This window comes from Eulemur rufifrons, chromosome 28 (assembly GCF_041146395.1).
Source record: "Eulemur rufifrons isolate Redbay chromosome 28, OSU_ERuf_1, whole genome shotgun sequence".
Taxonomy (NCBI): domain Eukaryota; kingdom Metazoa; phylum Chordata; class Mammalia; order Primates; family Lemuridae; genus Eulemur; species Eulemur rufifrons.
Window position 1 is genome coordinate 15258487 of NC_091010.1, and position 25187 is coordinate 15283673.

General features: G+C 52.4%; 1 protein-coding gene across 7 annotated transcripts; it reads right to left on the bottom strand.

Annotated features, from left to right (window-relative positions):
• Positions 1 to 11851: 11851 nt before the first annotated feature.
• On the bottom strand, positions 11852 to 24756 carry LOC138376296 (dual specificity protein phosphatase 13B). 7 transcript variants are annotated; one of them, XM_069460502.1, is made up of 6 exons: positions 24574 to 24756; positions 19564 to 19767; positions 18471 to 18565; positions 14716 to 14889; positions 12973 to 13193; positions 11852 to 12311 (listed from the first exon to the last, which is right to left on the bottom strand). In XM_069460502.1, exons 2-6 carry the CDS (start codon positions 19744 to 19746, stop codon positions 12109 to 12111), a joined length of 876 nt encoding a protein of 291 aa, XP_069316603.1. In that variant the 5' UTR covers positions 19747 to 19767; positions 24574 to 24756; the 3' UTR covers positions 11852 to 12108. The 7 variants fall into 7 exon arrangements, with proteins under 7 accessions (XP_069316603.1, XP_069316607.1, XP_069316606.1 ...); XM_069460501.1 differs by lacking the exon at positions 24574 to 24756 and adding an exon at positions 22111 to 22197 and having other exon boundaries at positions 12109 to 12311; XM_069460506.1 differs by lacking the exon at positions 19564 to 19767.
• Positions 24757 to 25187: the final 431 nt, after the last annotated feature.

Below are 25187 nucleotides of genomic sequence, written 5' to 3' on the forward strand. Positions count from 1 at the left end.
ATGCCACTGCCTGCATGTTGCTGCTATTCTTTGCCCTGGGATGTGCAAAGAAAAGTGAGGCATCTTTATTTCTCTTTAGCTCTTCCAACCCTCCCCAGATGCACCACCCCACCGCACTCTTCTGGGAATTGATTGCTAACTAATAATTCCACAGTCTCTTCCTGGGTAAAAGCTCAAGCTCTAAGAATTCCTTTCTCTTGTCCAAGATGGATCATGGATGTATATCAGGGTTTACTGCAAGAGGCAAGGTGGGAGGGGGCCTTGATACCATAGGCCCCTTGAGCCCGGCTGCTGCTCATCTATGTTGGTGTGAAATGGTCTCCTTCCAGAAGACTAAATGGGTAAATAGCAAAGCACCCCCTCTTTCAGTTTTGCCCTTGGTCTACATGACACCCCACCTGATTCTGGGACATGGTCTTAGAGAAGGGAGGTCACCACACACAGGCCTCTCTGCCAGCTGCCCCTCCTCCAATCCCTCCTTCTTCAACCATCCACTTTCTTTTCCTTTCTTAGCAGAACACCCTCCTGGCCTCCTCCTACTGGCGTTGGCCTCCCTTTCCCATTTCTCTGGGACCATATGGCGAAATGACTTCCAGGTAGGGTTGAAAGATTCACAAATAAATTTTTAGTATAAATATGTCCCATGCAATATTTGGGACATATTTATGTTAAAGAGTTATTTGTTGCTTTTCTGAAACTCAAATGTATTAGGTTAAGTAGGAAATGTCCAATTTTCTTAAGCACTAAGTTTGACAGTTGATATCTCTGACATTTCACTTTGACACTTCTTGTTTTATTTTTATTGCGAAGATACATCCTCAGTCTTTCAAACACACATTTTGGCTTGTGATTATCCTTCATTTTTTTTTAGAGCAATTTTTGTGAAACCATGGATAAGTAAAAAATTCATGTTATTTTTTAATATGAGTTCTGTCATGGAACCAATGCACCGCAGACAGCTCAAAATATCAACAAAGTGTTTGGGAAGAATGTGGCTAATGAACACACAGTACATTGATAGTTTGAGAAGTTCCATTCTGATGATTTTCATCTTGAAAATGAGCCACATGGGTGACCAGAGACTAAAGTGGATAATGATGAGCTGAAAGCTGTAGTGGAAGCGAGTCCATCTCAACCTATGTATGAATTAGTAGCAAGGTTTGACAGTACTATTCCAACAATATTAGACCATTTGAAACAAATGGGCAAGGTAAAGAAGCTGGATTGATGGATTCTGCATGAATTAAACGAGTGTCAGAAGAGAAATCGTCTCGAAGCTTGCCTTTCTTTGCTGTCATGACATAAAGGTGAACCATTTCTATACCATATGGTTATGTGTGATGAAAAATGGATTCTTTTTGACAATCGTAAGCTTTCAGCACAATGGTTGGATAAAGATGAAGTGCCGAGACACAGTCCAAAACTGAATATTCATCCCCAAAAGCTAATGGTGTCTGGTGGTCCATCACTGGCATTATCCACTACAGCATCATGAAACCTGGTCACTCAATTGCAGTGTATGTCTCCTGCAACCAACTGGACGAAATGATGAGGATGCTTGTAATTAAGCAACCGAGATTAGTCAATAGAGACAGGCCAATCCTTTTGCAAGACGATGCTCAACCACATGTTGCACAAACAATGCTGCTCAAACTACAGAAGCTGGACTTGGAAACTCTGTCATCCACTATGTTCACCAGACCTTGTACCAACTGATGACCACTTCTTCCAGGTTTTAGGCCATTTCTTGCAAGGAAAAATATTCAATTCTCAACAAGCTGTGGAAAATGCCTTTTGAGATTTCATCACCACTCGCTCTCCAGGCTTCTTTGCTGCTGGCATAAACAAGGTACCATTAAGATGGCAAAACTGTGTTGATAGTTTAGGTGCATACTTTGATTAACTGTACAGCTTCTTGTTTGAAATATAATAAACTACACTTCTGATTCGAAATCGGACATTTCATATTTAATGACCTTAATAACTGGGTGTCTTATATTTTATCTGGCAACCCTAGTTCTAAGGAACTTGATTATGGAGGAGAGGAATGAAAAACACAGTCATTTAGTATTTTCAAAATATTATGTTTGATACAGGGCTTACCCCCTTCTGGCTTCTTGGCTGGACAGCTTAGATGAGCTTCAGAAAGGAGGCAGCCCCTCCTTCCTCCCTAGCATGGGCTGTTCCCAGTTCGTTAGAGGAGCCCATTGTGTCTGTTGTGTGTGAACGGGGGAGGGGTGGATGATGAAGGAATCAGCTTTGGCTTCCTGCCCTTCCTCCCCCAATCACACCAGGCAGGCTTCCCTGGGATGTGGGTAGCCCCATCCTGTTGGCAAAGCAATTGCTTACCTAGGACTTTTATGAGGACATTTTTATTGGGCTGTAATTGAAGAAAAAAATTCCAAGACACTCCAGATTTTTCTCATAAGCCTGCTTCAGGCATGTGTGAGTGTGAGTGTGTGTGCGTGTGTGCACACGTGCATTACGAATGCTCACATACTTTGGCCAGACCACACCAGAGTTTGGGTGGAAAAAGTGAGGAGGTTTTTGTGTAAGACATTTGCTCTTCTTTTCTCTAAATTAAGGACCAGAATAAAGATCAGTTGGGTGTCTGGAGAGCCTGTAAGAGTCTTTTCATTAAGCAAATATTCTAGTAGTTAGAGAACGGGTTTTTACGTAGGCGGGCTACATTTGTCATGACAGTCTAAAATCCTAATGTAAGTTGACAACCATATTTAAGAAACCCTATAATAGAATGCAGAGCCTGTTATCTATGTAAAACTGCTCTGCAAAAGTTTATAAATCATATACATATATTTAGAAGAATGTGAAAGTAAATCCAGATGATGGTGTTTTAGAAACAGGCTGATTGTAATCCCTGTTGTGCCCCGTTGCTGTTCTGAAGCTGCAGAAGGTTTCATCTCGGAGTCTGTGTGACCAGCCTTCCCACCCTCAACTCAGGAAAGATGGAGATACAGATGTCCCTTCCTAGCCAGCCCCTGCTTGTCCCAGCAGGAAGGAAAGCTATGCAAGCTATTATTGAGTACCTACTATGCGCCAGGCACTGGGCTGCTTCTTAATTTCCATCCTCACAACAGACCTGTGCACTGCTGTTACTCCTTCCCATTTTGACACTTGAACTTGAATGAAATATCGCTCAGGCTCACACAGCTGGGAAAGGGGTGGCGTCTGAGTGAAAACCTGAGTCCATGTGCATCCAAGGCCCCTGTTCCTCCTGCCACCCCATTCCTGCCCCAGGCAGCAGCTCGGCTCGGAGGTGGTGGGGTGTGTTATGATCTCCTTGGCTAGAGACACATCACTGCTTCTCAGGAGGGATGAAGCTGGACCAAGAGTGAGCTAGGTCAGGCCATGTGCCTCTGTGTGGTGGCCATTTCTGGGTCAGGCCCAAATCTACTGAGTCAATATCCTCCCTAGGTGCTCACTCCTGTCGGGTGGTGCCTGTCGTCTGATCAAAGTCCAAGATATGCATGGATGAGGTTCTTTCAGATGTCGCAAGATAGACTCCCACTCACGTGAGTGCAGAGATTCATTGTGATAATAACACACTTGAAAACAAGGATCCTCCTGGAGACCGGGAATGTCCCCCAGGATATACTGCTGACTCCGGTGACCAGGTTAATGGGGTTCTCCTCAGGTGCAGGCCGCTCTGCGTTTCAGGACTCTGGCTTTATGGGGACGCGGCTCTTTGGCTTTGCTTTGGGTATTCCTTTTGCTTACAGCCCATCTCCTCTGGTCCTTAACTTGGTGATTTCTGCTGCCTGGTGACTTCCCTTCAGGTCCCTCCCTAGCCATCCCACCTCTGACTCTGTCTCCCATTCAAATTCTCCAGGAGAGAGGACCTCATTGGCTCAGCGCTCACTGTTCAGGAAAGAGCACCCGTCCATGGCAGCCCTTACAACAGATGCCTCCCAGGCCTCTGGCTACCTGCATGTCCGGAGATAGACCAGGTAAGTAAGGGAAACTTGAAAAATAGTGGCTTAAACAAGATAGACATTTCCTTCTCTCTCATGCAAGAAAGCATGGAGCGCAGTGGCAATCCAGGCCAGCAGGGAGCTCCGCCATCCTGCTCACACTCCAGGGGGTACCACATAGGCAGGAGGTCAAAGGGCACACCCCTTCCCTTTTGAAGTGACTTCTCAAAAGCTCCACACAAGAATTCCACTTACATCTCATTGGCCAGAACGTAGTCACTTGGCCACGCTTACCTGCAAGGAGGTTGGGAACTGTTCTACTTTAGCTGGGCCTGTTGGCACCCAGCTAACAACTGAGGGTCTTCACTGAAGTAAAGGCAGAGAATGGATATTGGGAAGCAAGTAGAAGTCCACACCCAGCTGCTGACAAAGATGCTTTGCTTGACCAAACTCTGGTCAAGCTCCTGAACCTTCTCCTAGGCCCAGCTGTGCACTTCCCTGCAAGACCTAGTTAGTTCTAGCAAGAGCCCAGCTGGGTCAGTTTAGCACGAACCTCCCTTGATATCTGATCAGGTTCCTTATCCTCCATCATCCCCCAGATGGTCACCCCCGCATGTTTCATCGAGAATCCTATTAGATCCGTTTAGCCAGAACCCCCCCTCACCCTGGAGGTTTCCTCTTAATAATTTTCTATCCACTGACCCCCACCACCCTGTTACTTGGCTGTAAATTCCCACTGTTCCATGCTGAATTTGAGTCGAGCCCAGTCTCTCTGACTGCAAAATCCCTGAATAAAGTCTTCCTTCCTGTGCTTATCAAGTGTCATTGGATAGTTTTTTCTTAACAGTATCCATTCTGATGCTGCCATCTACAGCTAGCACATACAGTGAAGAGTTTGTGACACCGGGAATCCCTCAGAAGGGGGCGCTGGCACGACAGGTGTCCTGCACGGACTGTACAGGTGCTTATTCAAATCTAAGTGGCATGGCCTAAAAGGAACCAGAGGAGCCCCTTGCCTCCACCCCCAAGTTCCCCCTTAGCAGTCCTGCCTGTAAGCTCACCACGGAAGTGAAGCAGTGCCTTCCCAGCACTCCGGGAGTGGGCACCTGATCCCGGAGTTAACCTGTCCTCAATCCTTCCTACTTGTATGTTCTTATTTCTGTCTAGCCAGCAACCCTTCCGCCCGGTCACCACCAAAGTCAGGATGGGCCTGGCAGTCAGTATCACTGGGCTGGAGCCGCGGAGGGCTAGTCTGACTGGTCCCAGCTGTGGGTCCCAGGAGCCCCGTCACAGACTCAGAGGGTGCAGGAGGCGAGGCCAGAGCAGCCGTGCAGGCTGTGAAAGGAGATGGGGTCTGAGGGAGGGAGGGCACACGGGTGGGCCGATGGGAGGCTCTGAAGTAGCAGCTGGGTGCAGGAAATCTCAGAGGAGGGGAGCTCCTAGCAGCTCCCCGGCGAGAGAGACCGGGCTGACCGGACGTCCCCTGGCTCAGGAAGCACAGCTGAGGTGAGTGCACACACCTGGGGAACAAACTGAGACGAGCAGAGTGATCTGAGGCAAAAGAGAAGGGAAGCTGGTTCTTCTCGCTTGCTAAAGAGCAGCACCTGCGTGGGCGGAGGGTGGGCTGGGCTATGTTCCCTTGAGTTTCCCCCAAACCAAGTTTCCCCGAGGCCCCGGTGGCTGTGGAGTCCACAGTGCGGCAGAGGGGGCGGAAGCAGAGGACGCAGCTGTCCAGGCGGGGCTCTGAGCTAGAGGCCAGCAACCCCCCAGGGGGCCTCTTGGCAGGAGTCTGGTGGCCGGGGAGGAAGGTCGGGTGGCTGGAGCTCAGGACAGAGCTGGCGGTGGGGGGGACGTGCGGGTGGAGGTTCCCTTTCTGGAAGCCTCTCCACCCTGCCCACCTCAAGGTTTTTGCCACCAAGATTCTCCCTGGGACCCTAGTCACCCCTCCTGATGTCCAGGGGGCGCTGTTGCCGCCTGCATTCCTCTGTAGACGTGGGGCCTCATCTCCACGCACCGGCGGCTCTGCCTTTTCATCATGCACACTTTCCTCCAGAGGCTAATTTAGTGGCTAGGAGCCAGGCCTCCTGGTCAGAACTCGCTCTGTCCCTGCTGATACGGAACAAACTACTCCAAAATGTAGTGACTCAAAACAGGAGTATTTTTTTTTTTTTTTTTTAAGACAGAGTCTTGTTCTGTTTCCCGGGTTAGAGCGCCATGGCATCAGCCTAGTCATTGCAACCTCAAACTCCTGGGCTCAAGCGATCCTCCTGCCTCAGCCTGGCGAGTAGCTGGGACTACAGGCATGCGCCACCATGCCCGGCTAATTTTTCTATTTTTTGTAGAGACGGGGTCTTGCTCTTGCTCAGTCTGGTCTCGAACTCCTAACCACAAGCAATCCTCACACCTCGGCCTCCCAGAGTGCTAGAATTACAGGCGTGAGCCACTGCATCCAGCCATGCACATTTTCTTATAGCTCATTTGTGGGTCAGTAATTCAGGCAGATTCAGGTGAACAATTCTCTGTTCCACGTGGCACTGACAGAGGTCTCCCTGTGGTATTTAACTGGCAGATGTGCTGATCTGGAGGGTCCAAAAAGGAGTCACTCAAATGCCTAGTGTCTGGGCTCAGCTGGGGCTGTTGACCAGTTTACCCACATACAACCACTCCAACATGGCAGTCTTGGGGTAGTCAGACTGCTCCCACTGTGGCTCAGAGTTCGCAGGGAGTGGATTCCAAGTCACCCAGCCAGAAGTTGTGAGGTGTCTTATGACCCAGCCTCAGAAGTCCCCAAATGCCACTTCTGCCACATTCTCTTGGCAAGCAAGTCACCAAGAATGAAGGCCAACCAGAATGTAAGGCTTAGGAAGTGCCTTTAAGAACACGAGTTCACTACCAAGTTGGTAGTATGATTCTACCACTGCCAGCTAAGTGACCTGAGAAAGTATACTTAAGCTCTTTGAGCCTCAGTGTTCTCATCTATAAAATGGGAATAATAATATCTACCTCTTAGGGATTATGAGAGTTAAGTCTTATATATATTATTTATAAATAAATATTTATAAGTAAATATTATAAAATGTACACATAAATACATATAAATTATATGTGTGTATGTATATTTTCAGTGCCTGCTGTGGGAAGCCTGCTTATGACCACCAATATCTGCAGTTTCCTCTTCCTTTTGGCACTGACCTAGACCATCTCCCAGCCTCCCCTGCAATTAGGTGTGACCATTGACTGAGTTCTGGCCCATGGGACCTGAGGGGACGTCATATATCTGGCCTTGACATCCTCCATGCTCACTCCCCTGGCCCTTCACCAACCTGTGTTGCTAACGGAAAATAAAGCTTTGTTGAGATTAGGCCACTGAGATTTTGGGATTTTTGTCAGAGCCATTAGCCGAGCCTGACACTCGGCACTGGTAGATATTAAGCTCTCAGTTAATGTCAGCTGCTGTTCTGGCCCAACCTCTTGCGCCTGTGTTCTTGTCTACAAAATGGTGATAAAAGGACCTAGCCCACAGGGCTGCAAGGAGCAAAAGAAATGATGGGGACTTTGTCTCACCAGCTAACTTCTCTTCAACCACAGTTATTTTATCTAAATACTACCACCTGGGTCATCATTACCTTTTCTCATAAGCACGATTATCCATAATAAAGCCTCTTGCAGGTTTTAAAAGGATAACAGGTGAATTTGCAGTATTGTAGGCCTGAAGCCAGTAATAATGGTATAGTTTAATTCAAAATTCTTCCTAAAATCAATTTGACTTGATATTTTTAAAACCTAAATATAGAGTAGGATGTTTCTAATTTAGAAGTTAGCCAATTTATTTATTTTTATTTTTTAAAGTTATGATATACTTTTAAAAATCAAAAAAAGATCTCACAAATATCTATATTCCCACAACTTGATATGGCCAAATCTTAACATTTTGCTATATTTGATTTGAGTTTTTTCTAAAGAAATAAAACTGTGGGTGAAACTGGAAAAAAAAAAAAGAAATGATATATCTAAAGCACTTAGCATAGTGCCCGGCATATGCAAAGCGGTCAGTAATTGTCAGCTAATTTTTTTTTATTTTGAAATAATTTTAGGTTTACAGCAGACTTATAAAGATAACAGAGGCATTTCTTGTATACCATTCACCCAGCTTTCGCCGATTGTTAGCTTCTTACATAACCTTGCTATATTTATCAAAGAAATTAACATTGCCATAACACTATGAACTAAACCACAAACTTTATTTGGATTTCACCAGTTTTTCCACTTATGTCTTTTTTCTGTTCCAGGATCCAACTGAGGATACCACATTGCAGTTAGGCCAGCTAACTTTTAATCATTTATCCATTCATTCAATACACTGAGAATGCCGCCCATTTTTGGTCCAAGACTGGGGTTTCTGAGCAGCAGATGATGCTGGGGCCCCTGTACTTTGTGCTATGATGACAATGGATCACAGCTATCATTTTTGAGAACTTACCACATATTGTGCACAGCACTTTCTATATGCCCACTCAATCCTTACCACAATCCCGTGTAGTGGCTGTTATTAATCCCATGTTCTAGATGGGGAAGCGGAGGTGTAGAGAGATTAAGTGAGACCACACACCTGGTAAGGGGCAGAGGTAGGATTTGAACCCACAAAGTCTGGCTCCAAAGTGATGCTCTTAACAGGAGTGATACACCACTCCTTCTTTCACAGGCTGCTCTAGAGAAGAGGGAGAGTGGACGCACTATCACAGGCTTCCCCGGGCGAGTGTGCAGGCAGGCATCCCAGGGGGGCGGGGTGAGCGTGCCAGCCTGGAGCTCAGCCTCTGTTTTCTCTAGTGTGTGGGGAATATTTGGCTTTCCCACTGCCTGCTGGCTCGTGGCTACCTCCCTCCTCTCCCTGCAGCCCCAGATTCTGCACCCAATCCACAGAGCCCCAAGAAGGTGACCTGCTGAAACCTAAACCCCAGGCCCAGGGTGCAGCTCTGTTGCAGTCTCAGGGCACCCACCCTGCCAGCAGGGGCTGGCTGCCCACGCCCAGGCTAGGACGATGATCTAGAGACTGGCTTCTGGAGCTCCATCTTGAGTCCTGCTGATGCTATGTGAGCAAGAAATAGCAACAACAACTGAGTTGTCAGGCAGAGGAGGGATTCAAGGGAATTGGGAGTGGGCAGATTGGGCTACTGAGCTGGGACTGGCTTTATCTGCTCTAGAGAATTACAGGCCCCAGCAACCTGAGGATGAACTGAGAACAGCTTTCTATCCCTAGGATGGACAGGAGCCCTGCTGGTTGGGGCTGGGCCCCATGACTAAGCTGGGTACAGCAGCACCCGCCCTTCTGCCATCCTCCAGCAAGGACATACGTATACCCTCTGGAAAAGGCCCAGAGGGCACCTGAGGCAGCCAACAGCCAGCTGGGACAGGGACCAGGTGCTGCAGGGAGGTGATCAGAGGAGCCAACAGGGCAGTATCTACCCTTGAGCCAGAGCCCAGAGATCCTGAATGCACGAGGTAGAATTCTAGCCCCATCTCATCTTTTCTGAGCCTCAGTGTGCTCATCTGTAAAATGGGAATATTAATACCTGCCAGGCAGGCGGCATACATCTGTGCAGTTTATGAATTGCAGAAGGGGTGAACAGGGCCTACAACCCAGACAGTGCTCGGCTCACCCAGCTGGGGACCCTTACTTGGGACTATGTCCACTCAGGAGAAAGGGACACTGTTTCCTTCCCTGAGCTGGTTGCCCAGGCGTGCTTCTGCCCGAAAGGTTGGTTTGCTCCAAGGGGGCACCTTTTTCCAGGAGCACTTGTCCTCTGGAAATAGACCAGATGGCAGAGAAGGGCACAGACTCCTTACACCCCCAGGAGAGGGCAGAGCTGGCCCCAGAGAGCCTTGGTGGGGAGCGAGGAGGAGGCACAAAGAGCCCGGGTAGGATAGGATACATTTGGAGGAGGGCGCCAGGGAAGCCAGGTGGTGAGATGCTGAATGCAGGTGGGGCTGGGAGGAGAGGAGGTGCCCTCTGGAGGCGGCTCAGTCCTGGTCCCACTGCGATCCTCTCCCTCTCATGGCCTCTGTAAAGAGGGCCAGTGGCCGAGGTGCCAACCTGTGGCTGCTGGTCCACAGACCCACAGGGCTGTACCTGAGGGCAGGGTCATAGCCAGAGCCATGGGGACCTTGAGCCTGGAAAAGCCAGGTCCGAGACAGCCAGTTGGGAAAGAATGACAAGGCTCCAGGCAAGTTGAATCCCGAGTGGTGCTATCACAAGGGGTAGGATGGCATTTTGGGACACCAAGGAAGAGAACTTCTCTCAGGCTTGAGGGGTCTAGGGGGGCTTCCCAGAAGTGACATCTAAACTGAGACCCTGAGGAGAAGCTGGAGTTACCCAGTGAAAAGAGGTGAGGGTGGAGCATTCAGGTGGTGCAATCCCATGCGTGTGCGGTACCAGAGGAAGACAGTGAGGCACGTCCTGGGAATTACAAGTGGACTTTCTGTCCTTTAATTGCGCGGTATGTTTGGGAACAGAATTCCAGTGTGGCTGGAGATATGAGAAGGCCTCAGGCACCTTTATACTTTGTCAAGGTGTTTGTACTTTGAGGGGTTTAAGCCAAAGGGTGACATGATCAGATTTCATTTCAGTAAGAAGCCTGCCCTGGAGGGAGGACAAGGCTGGAGGCAGAAAGACCCTTAGCCTGGCTTTTGGGAGAATTCAGGTGAGACTGATGAAGCCAAGTGAGCAGATCTGGGCAGTATTTAGGAGGAGTCCAAGATAACACCTGTCACTGACTTGGGAACAGTGGCTATCAGAACTCGTCATCAAAACAGGGAACTAGGAAGAGGAGTGGGTCTGGGTGGGGGCTGGTGATGAAAACCTCAGCTGAGTTTGAAGTCTGGATGCAATATTCAAATGGAGGTGGCCAGTGGGAGGCAGAGGTTTTGAGCTCAGGAAAGCATTGGGCCAGCCATGTCCATCAGGGAGTCATCAGCCTAGAGATGCTAAGTGAGGCTGCAGGAGCAGGAGGATCCCCCAGGAGAGAGCAGGACACTGAAGGGGAGGCGAGGCAGAAGGGAGAACCCTGAGAAACCCGGACATTGAAGGGTCAGCCTAAGGTGTCAAGGGCTAAATAGCAGCAGCCAGCAAGGGAGCAGGAAAACAGCCCATTTAATCCTCACAAATACCTTGGGTGCCATTTACAGGTGAGGAACCCTGCAGGGGGCTTTCTATAGTGTTTTATTTTGTTACAGCATAAGAACTAAGAAACTCAGAGCCAAATATTTTTTCCCATCATATAACCATCTTTCACCTAGGATTTCTGCAGTGTCTCCTCCCCAATCCGTATCCTCCTCTTGTTTAATGTCTCGATTTTTCAGGTGTCTGTAATTTTTTTTTTTTTTTTTTTTGAGACAGGGTCTCAATATGTTCCCCAGGCTGGTCTCAAACTCTGGGGCTCAAGCGATCCTCCTGCCTCAGCCTCCCCAGGAAGGAGACGGTAATTGTGAGCAGTCGCTTGGAACTAAAGTGTAAATGGAGAGGTTGGCTGGTTCCAAGAGATGCTATCGGTGTAAGAGTTTTGATAGTCAGCTTTGGGTAGGATGGGCACGGAGAGGATGGTGACACATGGAGAGGATGGTGACCCATCGAACTTGGGTCTTTATCAGATAACCTTACTCTTGGTTGAGGGCATGAGGAGGACAAGATGAGGAAGAGGTCAGCTAATCTTCAGCACTTGTACCCTGGCTCCTCTCTCTTGCATATGCAACAGGTATTGCTAGTTGATCCCCACACACCTCCATCCTCATTAAGGAATCCTGGCATGGATTAAAGCCCCTTCTCTAGGCTGCCAGCATGTTGGATCAGAGTTGGCAAACCACCTGGAGCCTGCAGCCACCCCGAAAGTAAGCCATTGCTTCACAAACCACCAGAAGATTGCCTGTCTTTATTATGATGAACCTTTTATTATACAGACAGACTGAACTTTCTTTTGCGTAAAGAATCTCTGGATTGGGTTAGGGAAATCCACATGCTAGAGGTCACCACCCAGCCATCCCTGCCTCTGCCTCAGCTAAGCCCCCACTTGCTGTTTACATCTCAGGGGTCACTGGGAACAGCAGAGGCTGCCGTCCCCAGAGCCAGGCTGGTCGGGTTGGGCCACGCTGGATGGAGGGTCAGGGCTCCTGGCTGCCTGCCAGGTCAGAGCCGCCCCATCTCCCGCCCCAGTCGATTGTCCAGAACCTGGAGCTGTCGGAGGAAGCCCGAGTTGGGGCAGATATCTCGGTGGGCTTGCACCGTCTTGATGGCCTCTACCAGTGTCATGTGCTCGCAGATCATGAGGAAGGCCAGGACAAGCGTGGCGGAGCGGCTTACCCCCATGGCGCAGTGGACCAGCACGCGGCCTGTGGGGAGACCCAACTAGCATCAGCTACTTGCCCTTGAACCGCCCACCCCTTTGGGAAGAAGAGACGCCCCTGGCCATCCTTCACAGCATCCTGGAATACTGACACTGTCCTCACTGTCAAATGGGGCAACTGAGGCCCAGAGAAAGAAAGAGACTGGCTCAGAGTCTCACAGCAAGTCAATGGCAGAGCTTAGCTTAGAGCTGGGATTCCCTTCTGGTCCAGGGTGCTTCCTCTGGAATCCTTTGCAACTCTGGGCTGGGGGAAGGGGGTTTACTCCTGGGGCCCCCTGGATTTGCTTCAGATCACAGGGAGTACCCACCTACCTCTTTTTTCCCCAGTTCTGCCTGCTCCCCTGTTCCTGAAGCCCTATTCCAAGGCCTTATCCTAGAGGAGCCTGCCCAAGAGCCTCTTCTAGGCCCTGTACCCTCTGCCCAACACCTGGCCTTTCACTGAGGGATGTGGTCACGCTGATGACCACACTGGATCTTAGTTACGTCTGTGCTTGCTGGTTCCCAGGCTGTCCCTGAAGAGGACACTCACTAAATGGCAGTAGCTCTTTGCCCCATGGGGTGAGAGGATTGCTGCAACTGTTGTGGCTCTGGACTCCCACTGGTGCTACTGGAAACATGCACAGTCCAGAGCTTCCCCAGAAGCTCACCTTGGGGAACACTGAGAGCAGTTCGGATGTATCGAGCAACAGGCAGAAAGTAGACGCTGAGGTCAAAGAAGGGGTTGTCATCGGCCTCGATGCCGTAGTACTCCAAGGGCATTCCTCGGTAAAATTTGACACCTGTGTCCACCTGAAACTTGCCTGCAGCGACGTTCACAACGTGGGTGATGCCCAGCTGGGTCAGCTTGCACTTGTCCCGGGCTGCGTACCTGGGGAGGGGGCACAGGGCAGTCAGGAGGGTGGGGTAGATCTCCCTGGGTCAGCCCTGGCTGGGTTGGAACTTGTCTCCCCAACCTACAAGCTGCCAAGGGTGGAGACTAGAACCAGTGAACGGGCCCGGGGTGAAGGGCTCCTCCAGTTGAAGTTTAAGACTCCTTTTCACTCAGGCCAACTTTTCTGGAAGGCAATTTGGCCACGTGCATCAAAAGTCTTAAAAATGTACATATACTTTGCCCCAGCAATTCTCCTTCTAGGAACTTAATTAAAGGAAGATTCCAAAACATGCCCACAGATATATGTAAACTGAATCTAATGATATGTAGATAGTAAAACATTGGGGAGAAAACCCCACTAAATATCCTATAATAGGAGATTAAATATGGTATATCTAAATGATGAAATACTACGCAACCACTAAAATGTCATAGATGCAGATAAACATGGGAAGATATTCATGCTATATTGAGAATCTGTGAAAAATACAGGATACAAAAAAAGTTTTAAATGTAGTATGGTTCTATTCAAAAAGCTTTCTATAGAAAAGCAGATTATAAAATGGTATTATAAAGTGATATCATTTTTGTAAAAAAAATTGACAAAGCATGTCTGTGTATATGCATTTTTAAAAAGTCTACCAGGATTTTATTACTGCTTATCTATGTGGGGGGGAGAATAACATATTTGTCATGTTGTTAACAAGATATTGATCTATAGTTTCTAAATATTAAGGAAAATTTCTAAAATATATATATGTCCCTCTTTTCTAAAATCTAAAAAAAAAAAGAAAACTTTTAGGAAAAATGACTCAATTCATTCTCTCGCTCGCTCTCTCTCCACACACACACACACACACACACACATGCACACAACTAGAGAAACTCAGGGGTGTTTTCACAGGATATATGTACTAAAATATTCCCAGGATCACTGCTCATTATAGCCAAAAACTGAAAACAATTCAAATGTCCACATTCAATAGAATGAATCAATTGTGATGTAATCATAAATGAATATTATACAGCAGTGAAAAGTGAATGGCCTGCAGATAGTCATAATAACATGGATAACTCAAAATTTTGAGCAAAGGATTCTATTCATGTAATTTTAAACAACAGGTGAAGCTCATTATACTGTATAGGTGGTAAAACTTTAAGAAAAACAAGAAAATAATTCAATAATTCAAGTTAGTGGTAAACCACAGAGAAAAGGGAAAAGTTATAATGAGAAGGATTCAGTAGGGGCTTCTGGGGCAAAAGTAATGTCCTGTTTCTTCACCTGGGTAACGAAGCTGTTCGTATATGTTCTGTGCACATTTCTTATGTGTGTTGTATTTCCACGGTTAGAAGTAATAGCAATAAAAAAAGCAAAGAAAAATAAGGAAAAAGATGGTAGGAGGCAGCGGGTGGGTCCCACCTCTACCCTTGCAGGGCTCTGGGAGAGGCGCACGCCCCCACTCCCGTGTGGACCTTGCACCCTCCTGCCCCCCCAACCCCCAAAGTGGGTCTTACTCACGCATCTCCCAGGAAGAGGTTGGGCCAGACCTCGTTGATGTGGTTCACCATGGGGGCCCGACGGACCCACAGCAAGCGCTGCAGAGAAGCCAGCGTGGGTGGCTGGTAGGGGGGTATCCGGACAGCCCCATGGATCTTGGGCCTCCGGAGGTCCTGATTCTGCAGCGAATCCATCCTGGAACAGAGTGGACACGGCAGTCGCTGGAGGCAGGCTCCCCGAGGGTGGATCTAGCTGATGGGGAGGCCCATGGTGCAGTGCCCAGGTGCTGCTGGGATGCTGCAGGAAGGGCCTCAGCTATTTCAGATGAGATTATTAACCAGCTCAGCTGGGGCTGAAGTCTAGAACCCTTCCTCGGGGAACAAGGGAATCAATCCCTTGTCACCACTGTGGAGCTGGGTGTACCTCTCTCCTGCCCTTTCCTGAGGTTGCAGGTGTAGGAAGCTTTGGCCAAGGGGTGCTTGGAGTCCCCTATTTGTGGCACCTAGTGAGTGCAGATCTCATCCCTTAAGTCACTGGTCAGCTGGAACTTTGTAGGGATGGGAACCCCAGATGGCTGTGGCTCTCGGAGGACGCCCAGGAAGGTCCCCCCAACCTAGGCAGCTCATCTCCAGCCCCTCCCCTGCTACTTCCAGGCTGGCCCTCGGCTGCCCCCACCACACACACTTTCGGGGGTTTGGAGATCGCATCATCTCCACGTTGAGGCAGGGGCTATGAAATGACATTTGTTAGCATTTCCACACTGAATGCGCCAATTGCCTCGCACACACCTTGCTTGTGGTATGTCCCTAGGTCACACAAGAGGAAGCTGAAGCTCAGAATTTTTTTTAAGTGATGGATGCCAAAGCCATATGGCTGATGAGTAGCCAGGCTGGGGTTTCAGTCTACTTCTGAGCTCCTTCAGCTCCATCCCCAAGCCTTTCAGTTACCACCTTTGGGGACTCCACAGCGTGGTCACTAACCCGTCTGTGTCCTCAGGGGCGCCTGGCGCTGCTGAGCTACGCTTCTGCCTACAGGCCCGGGTGTTCTCTTACCCCCACGACTCAGGCCAGCAGTGTTGTCCGTCAGTCCTCCCCTGGAAGGGGGGGGTTGTGTCAGGCGTCAGCTGGCCGTGGGAGTTCGAGATCCTGCAGAGCTGGGCTGTCAGCGGCACCAGAACATGGGGCTGGTGCCGTGTTGGGAAGGAGGGCCTACCTTGGCCAAGTGTCCCTGATCCCTTCAACCAGTAGCTAGGGAAGGTGCATACCGGGAAGAACATCTTTTCCCTTTGGTGGGCAGTGCCAGGACCAGAAAGGGAAATGGGTGCCCAGGAGGCCCCCGGCTTGGCCAAGCTCACCCAGCGGGTGGCCTGTGGGCAGGGTGGAAGTGAAGGCACAGATCTCCCCCTCATCCCCCACTGTGACCTCTCAGGGCAGGCAGAGTGGCCTGCCACCTACCTAGGGCATGGTCTGGGGCCAGGAATGGGGGAGTGGGTGCAAGGGCAGGACTCAGCTCGGAGAGCAGAACGGGGCTTGGGGCAAGTTCCGCCCAGAACACAGATGCTGTGAAGCGGCTAGAATTCCAGGCCCTCTTGGAGTCCGTGGGGGTGGGGCCTGAGACAGACCCAGGCCTGTGGACTGAAGGTGGGGGTCCTGCCAACCTCCCAGGCCTCTGCTCTGCCTGGCATCTCTTCGAGATCCAAGGCTCTTGGCCCCATAACTGCCCCCCACACAAAGATGGGAGGCTACCTGAAGTGGTGGGAAGAGGGAAGGGGAGAGCCGGGCTCCCTTGGGACTTTGCCATGACTCATTCTGTGGCCTCGAGCAAGTCTTCGCTCTTGTCTGGACCACAGTGTCTCCTGCCCGTGCTAAAGATCCTGGCGTTTGTTGCCTGACTTTCAGGATTCTCTTGGGGGAGCTGACCCGAGAAGGAGAGAGGAGTGTCTGGGTGTACAGTGACTACAGAGCAGCGAGTGTAGGGTGGTGGGGAGAGGGACGCCCCTAGGCCCCAGGGGAGTCCAACAGCTGCCCTGATCTGGAGCCACCAGGTGGGGCTGCAGCAGCCCCAGGCGGGACCAGATGGGCTCTGGGCAGGCTGCTGGCGCCGGGCTCAGGCCTGTAGCGCTTGGCATGGGGTAAGGCCGCCCTCCGGTGGCCAGTGGGTGCCTCGCAGCCCGGGAGCAGGCGGCCTGGCTGCCCCTGAAGGTTCCAGAAGGGCCAAGGATTGGGCCACCGAGGGGATCCTGGGCCCAAGGCTGGAGAAAGGGGCTTTTCCCTGGACTTATGGCTACTCCTGGTCAGGTCCCACCTAAGGCTCACTGCTGATGGTCATGGTATACCTGCCACCTGTCTGCTCTTTGCCACTGGGGCCCAGCCCACCTTGTCAGCCAGAGTCAGGCCCAGCCGCCCACCCAGGGACTCGTCCTTCAAGCCCCAGGTATACCAAGGAAGGGGAGTCAGGGGCTACAGCGGTTCCCCTGCTTTGTGCTGCCCCCAGACCCGGGCTGTGGACGGCCCGGCACTTCCTTCTGCATCTCTTCTACCACAGCCAGGTGAAGCACAGGCCCGGCGTCCAGCAGTGACAGGGCGTGCCCAGCCCCTCTGCCACTCACTCTAGCCCTCGTTCTGTGCCCTGGGCTCCCCCTGCCTCCTTGAGCAGCGGCCCCTGTGGGCAGCGGTTTTCCTGCTCCTGTGCTGTGGCTGCTCACACGTCCACACGCTTGCTTTCTGTCTTCGTCTGTACCTCTCCTCTCCACATTGCTCCCCCTGTTTGCCGCTGTCTCCCACCCACCCCGGGAAGCTCATGCTCCTTCCAGAACACCGCCCTGCATACCCACAGCCTTACACCAAGGCACACGCTTCCTTGGGTAGGGGCAGCTGTTCGCCACCCACCTGCTCAGCGGCAGCTCCAGGAGATGTTGCCCTGGTCTCCCCTCCTGCCCACCTCTCTGCCTCCTCCTCCTCCTCCTCAGGGTGGGCAGGCAGGAGTGTGGCCACAGGCCAGGTGGGGCTGGAGCTCCCAGGGCAGGACACGTGAGGAGTTGGGGAAGCCCATGGGGAGCTGCTGTGGCCCCTGTGCTCAGCATGCAGGCCTTGGGGAGGGCAGACCTGGGCAGAATTCTCAGGTCTGGGACTTGCATCTGTGTGGTCGTCTCTGAGCCAGTTTCCTCGGTGGGGCTGCTGTGAGAATTCCATGAAGTAATAAGCGTAAAGAGCCTCCCACAGGATCTGCCTCGGTAGATGTGCGATAAATGGTGCATCTTACTATTATTATCTTTGCTATAATTACTCTCACCCTTTCAGGCCTCAGCCACATCCTCGGTAGAGGGCAACCTTCCCTATGGGGCTGTGAGGTTTGGTCTCTATTTCTCTGTGTTTCTTGATGCCTCTTTCTGGGTCTAGCAATAATTATTGTATTCACCACTTATTAAGGATGTACTATGTACCAGACAGAGCCAGGTGCTTACATTTTCTCACTGAATCCTCACAGTACCCTTATAAAGCAGGTAATATTATCATTCTCATTTTACAGATGAGGAAACAGGCTCAGAGAGGTTAAGCAATATGCCCCAGGTCACGCAGCCAATAGGTATGGGAGCCAGGATTCAAGCCCAGGTCTTTCTGACTCGACTACGCTTTGTCTATGCCTCTATCTCTGACTCAGTCAGTCCCCCACCCAAACTAATACCTACCCCTGCCCAACACTCACAGGCACAGGTGCCCTGGCCCTCATTACCCAGCATGCTCAGGGACCCCCCTGAATGAGGGGCATTCACCCACCTGTGGAGGTGTCCGGCCCAGGCTGTGATCTTCCCTGACGGGCAATTTGTGCTGCCGGCTTCCAGCCGCCTGTCTCCGTACACTTGATGCTGTTTCTATTTTTTGATTTGAGTTTAATTATAAAGCATGCTGTCTGCTCCCCGCTTCCGGCCTCCCCCTGCCACTCCCAGCTTGTCCTCTGGTCCCATGGTATGGTCAGTTCCTGCCCCTCCAGGCCCAGGCCGCAGGCCCAGCCCTGCTGGAAGTAGAGGCAGGCTGGCCCAGGTGTGCCTGTGGTGTGTGTATGTGTATGTCGGTAGCGGGGCAGGGAGAAGGGAAATCAAATAAACCATTTTAAAAGGTCCCTTGGCCTTCAAGGGTAATGTGGAACAAGGGCAGAGAGTTCAAGCTGGAAGGATCTTCTGCGGAGGAAGAGACTAGCCCAAATCACACACACACTGGCGGCGTTGACAACATCCAAACGGAGGTCCAGGGGCCCTTAGTTGGGGACTGAGGATGACAGAACTGGCCTAAGGTTAAGATCTGGGAGACTCAGGCTGAGGGACACAGTCCAGGCCCACATACCGACGAAGGTGTGAGTGGGGTGCAGTGCAGGTCTTTAGACAGCCCCGTCTGCCATCAGAAGCTGCATGCCCAGAAGACACTTCCGCCCCCTGCCAGGCTCCTCCCTTCCCCCAGAGGCAGGGATGTCCAGGGGGTATCTCTGGTCCAGGCCCCACTGTCCCGTGAGGCCAATAAGATGGTCTTTAATGTCCCTCCCAAGGCTGTGTTCAGTTAGGGACCTTGGAATTTGGCCTATTAAGAACCTTCTCTGTTATCAGGAGACCCTCCTCATACACCCCTACCTGATACTACTCCCCACTCACACTCCCAGATGATGAACACACACACCCACAGCCACACCCATGCCTGGGCTCTGAAGTCTGCGCTCCAGGGAGCTAAGGCTCCCCTGGGGAGAGTCAGGGGAGGCAGCTGTGGCCAGGGGCTGTCATGAACACTTAGAGTCCCCTTCCTCTCTTCCCCCCAACCTCCAGAATTGGGGTTCCTAGTCAAGGAGCCTCAGGGCTTGGCTGAGAGGGCAGCCTACTCCCACCTGTGGGGACCGAAGACAGTGGCTGACAGGGGGTGCAGACAACAGAATGAAGCAGACGGAGTAGCGGGCTCTTGGGTGGACCCCACGCTGGGCTCTTGTCATCTTCTGGGCATCCGCCTGGGCCAGAGCCTCCAGCAGCACCAGCAGGGCCAGTAGCAGGGTGGCAGAGTGGCAGAGCCGCATGGCAGGGGGTAAAGATGGGCTCTGGGAGAGACATGAGCTCTGTGTTACAGGCAGGTAAACTAAGGCCCAGACTGGGAGTGGCTGGACCTTATTGGGGCAGGGACAAGAGCTGTCACCTAAACCTGCTTTTGCCTTGAGCCCTGTGTGTAAGGTCAAGTGGGTACAGGTGCTGAAAGAGATGAGGAGGTAGGTTTTGCATCCATGGCTTATGGACAGAAGTGACTGCTCCCTGCTCATCTTTCAGAGTCTGCAGCCCCAGAGCTACCATGTATGGCCTCCCAGGCTGTGCACTGCACAACTCCTGGAGACTCCACTTGCACAATTTGTTAGATGACACCCCCCATGAATTGTGCAATGCTGCAGCCCTGCCCAACCAACTCCCCCAAAGTCAGCTGCCTGGTGAGAAAGATGCTGAGGTCAGAGGTCAGGGTATCTAAGGCCCCAGGCTGAGGAAGTGGGGTGCTTGAGCATGATCAGAGATATGCTGCTCTGCCAAGTTCCTGGATCCTGTCTAGAGGAGAGAGCACAGGCAGGGAACATGCCCTTCCATGGGAAACATGTCCCCCTCCAAGACCCCAGACCCACAGAGCTCTATGCAACGGTTTCCCACCTAGCTTGGCCCCTGGCCTAATCCCAACCCCAGGTATAACCCTAAATTCCTCCCATCACACTCCCAAACTCTAAACCTAGGCCCCATCCTTCCCTAATCCTCCACCCAAGATGCTCATCCTTCAGCCAGCATGTGGGAAGGGGTCGATATTGCCAAAGTGCCTCCCTTCTCGTTGGGCTGGCTATGCCTTTGGAGACAGAAACAGCTCCATGGTGGGAGGCGGGGAGAGAGGCCCTGCCCTGGAGGTTCATGGAGAAGGAGGAGAAAGCTGCCACTCTTGCAGCTCCAGGAGAGCCTTGGCTGGTCGTTTACCCCCATCTGGCAGTCCCTCTGGGCCAGTGGGCCGTGGGGCACAGCCAAAGACAGGGCTGAAGAGAGAGAGAGGGAAGGAGCAGCGTGGCAAGCAGGAGCTACAGGCAGGCCCTGGGGAGTGGGGAGCAGCCCTGGAGGCCCAGCCCCCAGCTGATGGCCCCTGGGGAGTGGGGAGCAGCCCTGGAGGCCCAGCCCCCAGCTGTTGGCCCCCAGGAGCACAGGCGTGTGGGGGAGGCAGGCTTCGGGGACCAGACAGAGAGAGACCCAGCCTGGGCATAGTGGGAGAAGGGTGGTGGGCTCTCTGCAGCTCCCCCACAGTCCTGACGTACCCCCAGCCACCCTGTTCTGGGAAGAGACACACCCACCTCCTCCCAACTACACTGGAAGAAATTTCAGAGAGCTGGATCGGAAGATTTGAAGCGGTATCTTGGTGACCATTTGTGGGCTGGGAGCCCGAGAGCAGTGTTGCTGCTCGGGGAGCCCAGCTCCTTCCACTGGGCAGTTGGGGACCCTGGGGCCCCCAGGAGGAGGGAGGCGGCTTGGGAAGAGGAGGTATTGGGGATCCCTTCCCCTTGTGCAAAGTGAGGACTGCCTGCTGTTGCTCCAGCCGCCCTAAGCACAGAACAAGAGGGCGGGGGCCAGGGCAGCAGGAAGGAGTCTAGATGGACTTCAGGAAGAACTTCATGTCCGAAAGGAGTCCCCAGAGGCAGGGAAGGAGGGAGAGTCCTTCTGTAGATCTCTGGGAGGGGTGAGAGGGTGGGAGTGGAGTGCTGGCCCCAAGGCCAGGAACCGAACAGCACCACCCAGGGGCTCCCTGGCACGTGGGGTGAGGAAGGCACGGCTGGGGGCAGGCGCACGTTTGAGAACCTGTTCTCCTTTCCGTGGTGGGGATGGTGAGGCGGGACTGGGGTAAGAATTAGCTAAGCCTGGAACATTCTTTCTGTGGAGCCATAGCTGGGGTCTGAGCTGTGGGGAAGGTGATGTGGCAGTGTGGATGGTCCAGGATGGCTGCATGGCTGCTTTGGTGGGACGCAGGAGGTCCCTTTTGGCCGAGGCAGGGCAGGTGGGCCCCAGGACTAGGAAGGAAGGCCTCGCCTCTCCCATGTTAGGCCTTCCATGCCCTCCCTTCCTCGGGGCTCTGAAGAATTGGGGTAAGCTGGGGAGATGGGGGCGGGGGTCCTACAGGAGGATTGCCTAGGGTGGGCCCCGGTGAGACCTCGGGTGGGTGAGGGGAGCCCAGCAGCTTGGGGAGCGAGCCAGGCCCCACTTCCAGCCACACACAGCCCTGCCAACCAAGCCCTGAACAGCCCCATCCCATGTCCCCAGCCCAGCCCCCACTGGCCTCCCCCTCTATGCTCCCTGCCCAGGCCCTCACCTGATGTCTCACTGCCAATCACCCCAGCTTCGCCCCCTTATGCCCTCATGTCCCGCCCAGCCCTCACCTGGCCCCTCAGCTCCGGCCTGCACCCCGCAGTTGCTGGTCCAGCTGGCAGAGCTGGTGGAGGAAGCCTCGGTTGGGGAAGACCCATCGGTGCTGCCTCACGGTGATCACCGCCTGCCGCAGGGACAGCTGATGGCGCAGCATGAGGTAGGCCAGCACCAGCGTGGCGGAGCGGCTCACACCCACCACACAGTGCACCAGGACCTTGGCTGAGGAAGACATCCTTGTGAAGAACCTTTCCCACCAGCCAGCCTACCCAGGGGCTGGGGTGGGGACCCAAGTTCCCAGCCCTGCCTTGGTCTCACTCTGTGACCCTGGGCAAGTCATTCAGCCTTTATGGGCCTCAGTTTCCTGATCTGTGAAAATGGGTAGACCAGCAGCTGTTCTGCCTACCCTCAGGATGGAGCCCACAGTCCTTAACATGGCTTACAAGACTCCTCAAGAGCTGGCCCTTGCTGACCCTGTAGCCTCACCTCAGACCGTCCCTCCCCAACTCTCAGCTCTAGGAACACGGGGTAACTTGCAGTTCCTCGAAGCTGTCATAATCTCTGACCTCCAGCCTTACCACATGCTAGTCCAACTACTTGCAACAAATTTCCCCCGGGGCTTGGGCTGACTAACTTCTGCAACTCATCAAGTTTCAGCTGAGACACAGCTTCCTGCATGGGCTTTCCTGACCACTCAACGTATTGCTTGAATCACAGAGCGGCTCATCATTTTTGCATATGACCCAGTGAACACTGCTGCAGAGGGAAGTCCTCCCCCACCCCCATCCTCTGGGTTGAGCACCCCTGCCTTGTGCTCCCACAGCTCTTCACATCCGCCTACTCTTCTGAACAACCCTCGTGATACTTCACTATTCAACTGTCTTTCCACCGGTTCCAAGAGGGCAGGAGTCCTGCCTTCTTTAAGTCAGTGCTTGGCACATAGCAGACACTCAGTAAATAGCTGGTGAATGAATGGATGAAGAGCAAAAGAACATCAAAGTGCTTTAGATATTGAAGCTGTAGTGAGCTGTAGTCTTGTCATTCCCATTGCATAGATGAGGAAACTGAAGTCTAGAGAGGGACATTGGCTTGCCCAGGGTCACACAGCAAGGGCACAGCTTTCTCCCAGGATGAACACAAAGCAGGGGCTCCTTTGCTGTACCCTGAGTATCTGAAGATTTTTTTTTTTTTTTTCCAGTTGAAAGTACTTTGGGCCAGACATCTAGGTACCAAATGGTGGTTTCCCAAGGCTGAGCGTTGCAGATAAAGAACTATTTTGCTGTCTGGGAGACCTGGTTTCTAGCACCAGGGTTGCTCCAACCTCCTGGCATGACCTTGCATTCCAGGCCTCAGTTTGGGGTGAGAAAAAATGCTGGAGCATTGAGCGGAGGATTTTTAAAAGCCAGGGATGGGAGGGGAAATGGGGCATCCTCCCCACGAATGAGCAGAGTGGGATACGAGCTCAGACCCCAAGTCCTACCCCCAGGTGTGCTGAGGGCACAGTGGATGAAGTCGGCTGCGGAGGAGAAGTAGGCACTGATGTCGAAATCAGGGAGGTCGTGGGCTGGCACTCCCAGGTAGCTCACACTGCTGCCATAGAAGTCAGGGCCGCCCTGACAGTAGAGGCCCCCGTGGGCAGCGTTCAGCACGTGGGTGATGCCCAGCTTCCAAAGCTCAAAGCGGTTGTTTGCCGTGGCCCTGGGGAGAGCAGGAAGTGGGCTAGATGCTGGCTGAGGCACGAGGTCCAGGAAGGCGGCTTTGCCTGCTTCAGAGGCAGTGAGCCATTGGGGTCCAAAGGGAGCCAGAATCCAGCAAGTTCCAGCTGGGGTCTGCAGCCCCCAGCCCCCACCCCCAGAGCTTTCTCCTGGGGGAGTTGGTGTTGCAGGGGGTTTACCTTTGCTTCCTCAGGTGATCTGCCCCTGCCTTGGCCAGGACAGGAAGGAAGGGATTGCTTCAACCCTGGGAAGCAATCCTTTTAGGCTGCCTCTCCCTTCTTGCCCTATGTCCTCCCACGCACGTCCGGACTGTCCTGGCCACCACCTCATACCTGCTTCTAATCTGCAAATGTTTAAAGGTGACGCCTTCCCTGATTCACCTTCAGTCAGGCTTCTCCACCCACTTCGTGTCCACAGGAGGGAGACTGGGACCAGAAACGGGCTCTCTGTCTACCCTACCTCCTGCCGCAAATACCATTCCCCAGGCCTTTGTCCCGTACGCTCGCCAGTTGTCCTGGATGTGCCAGAAGACTCCAGGAATCTCTAGGAAGCTCCTGTCTCTCAGGCAGGGAAAAATCCCTGCTCCCCCTGGTGGCCACGCCTGGTCACAGCACTGACCGACACCCGGGGGTCCTGGAGAAAGTCCCTGGCCTGGGGTGCTCAGAGCAGAACTATGTCTCCTTGTTCCCATCCACTCCCGTGTCTGATAAGGAGCTCAGGAACTCCTTGCCCCCACCCCCACACCCCTCTGCCCCCACTCACGCATCTCCTATGAAGAGGTTGGGCCAGACTTCATCCACACGGCTGGAGGAGGCCTTCCCCTCCCTCAGGAGCTCCTCTAGCTCTGGAATGCTGGGGCAAGGCGTGGCTTCGGCATCTCCCCCAGGCTCTGGGAGCGAGGCCTCAGCCATGGGCCAGCCCGCCCACCCCTCTGCCTCTGCGGTCACTCCTCTCTGTTTCTCAGTGTCATTTCTTCTTCCCAGAGATTGACAGGGACAGGTGGGACAGGAGCAAGTGACTCAGCAAGTCACAGGGGCCTCCAGAGAGGATAGGATGTTTTCCTTCCCAAGCCACCCCCACCCCCAAACTCCCTGAGAACTTGGAATCAGTCACTCTGCCTCTCTCAACCTAAGTATCTTCATTGGTAGAGTAAGGATAATCACACCTACCTCAGAGAATTGTTGTGAGAATTAAATGAAACAAAGATGTGCTGTGTTTAGCACATAATAGGTGCTTAGAAACATTTATTGAATTTTTTTCTTTTTCGAGACCCTTCTCGCTCTGCTGCCTAGGCTGGAGTGCAGGGGTGAAATCATAGCTCACTGCAATCTCAAACTCCTGGCCTCAAGCAATCCTCCCGCCTTGGCCTCCCTAGG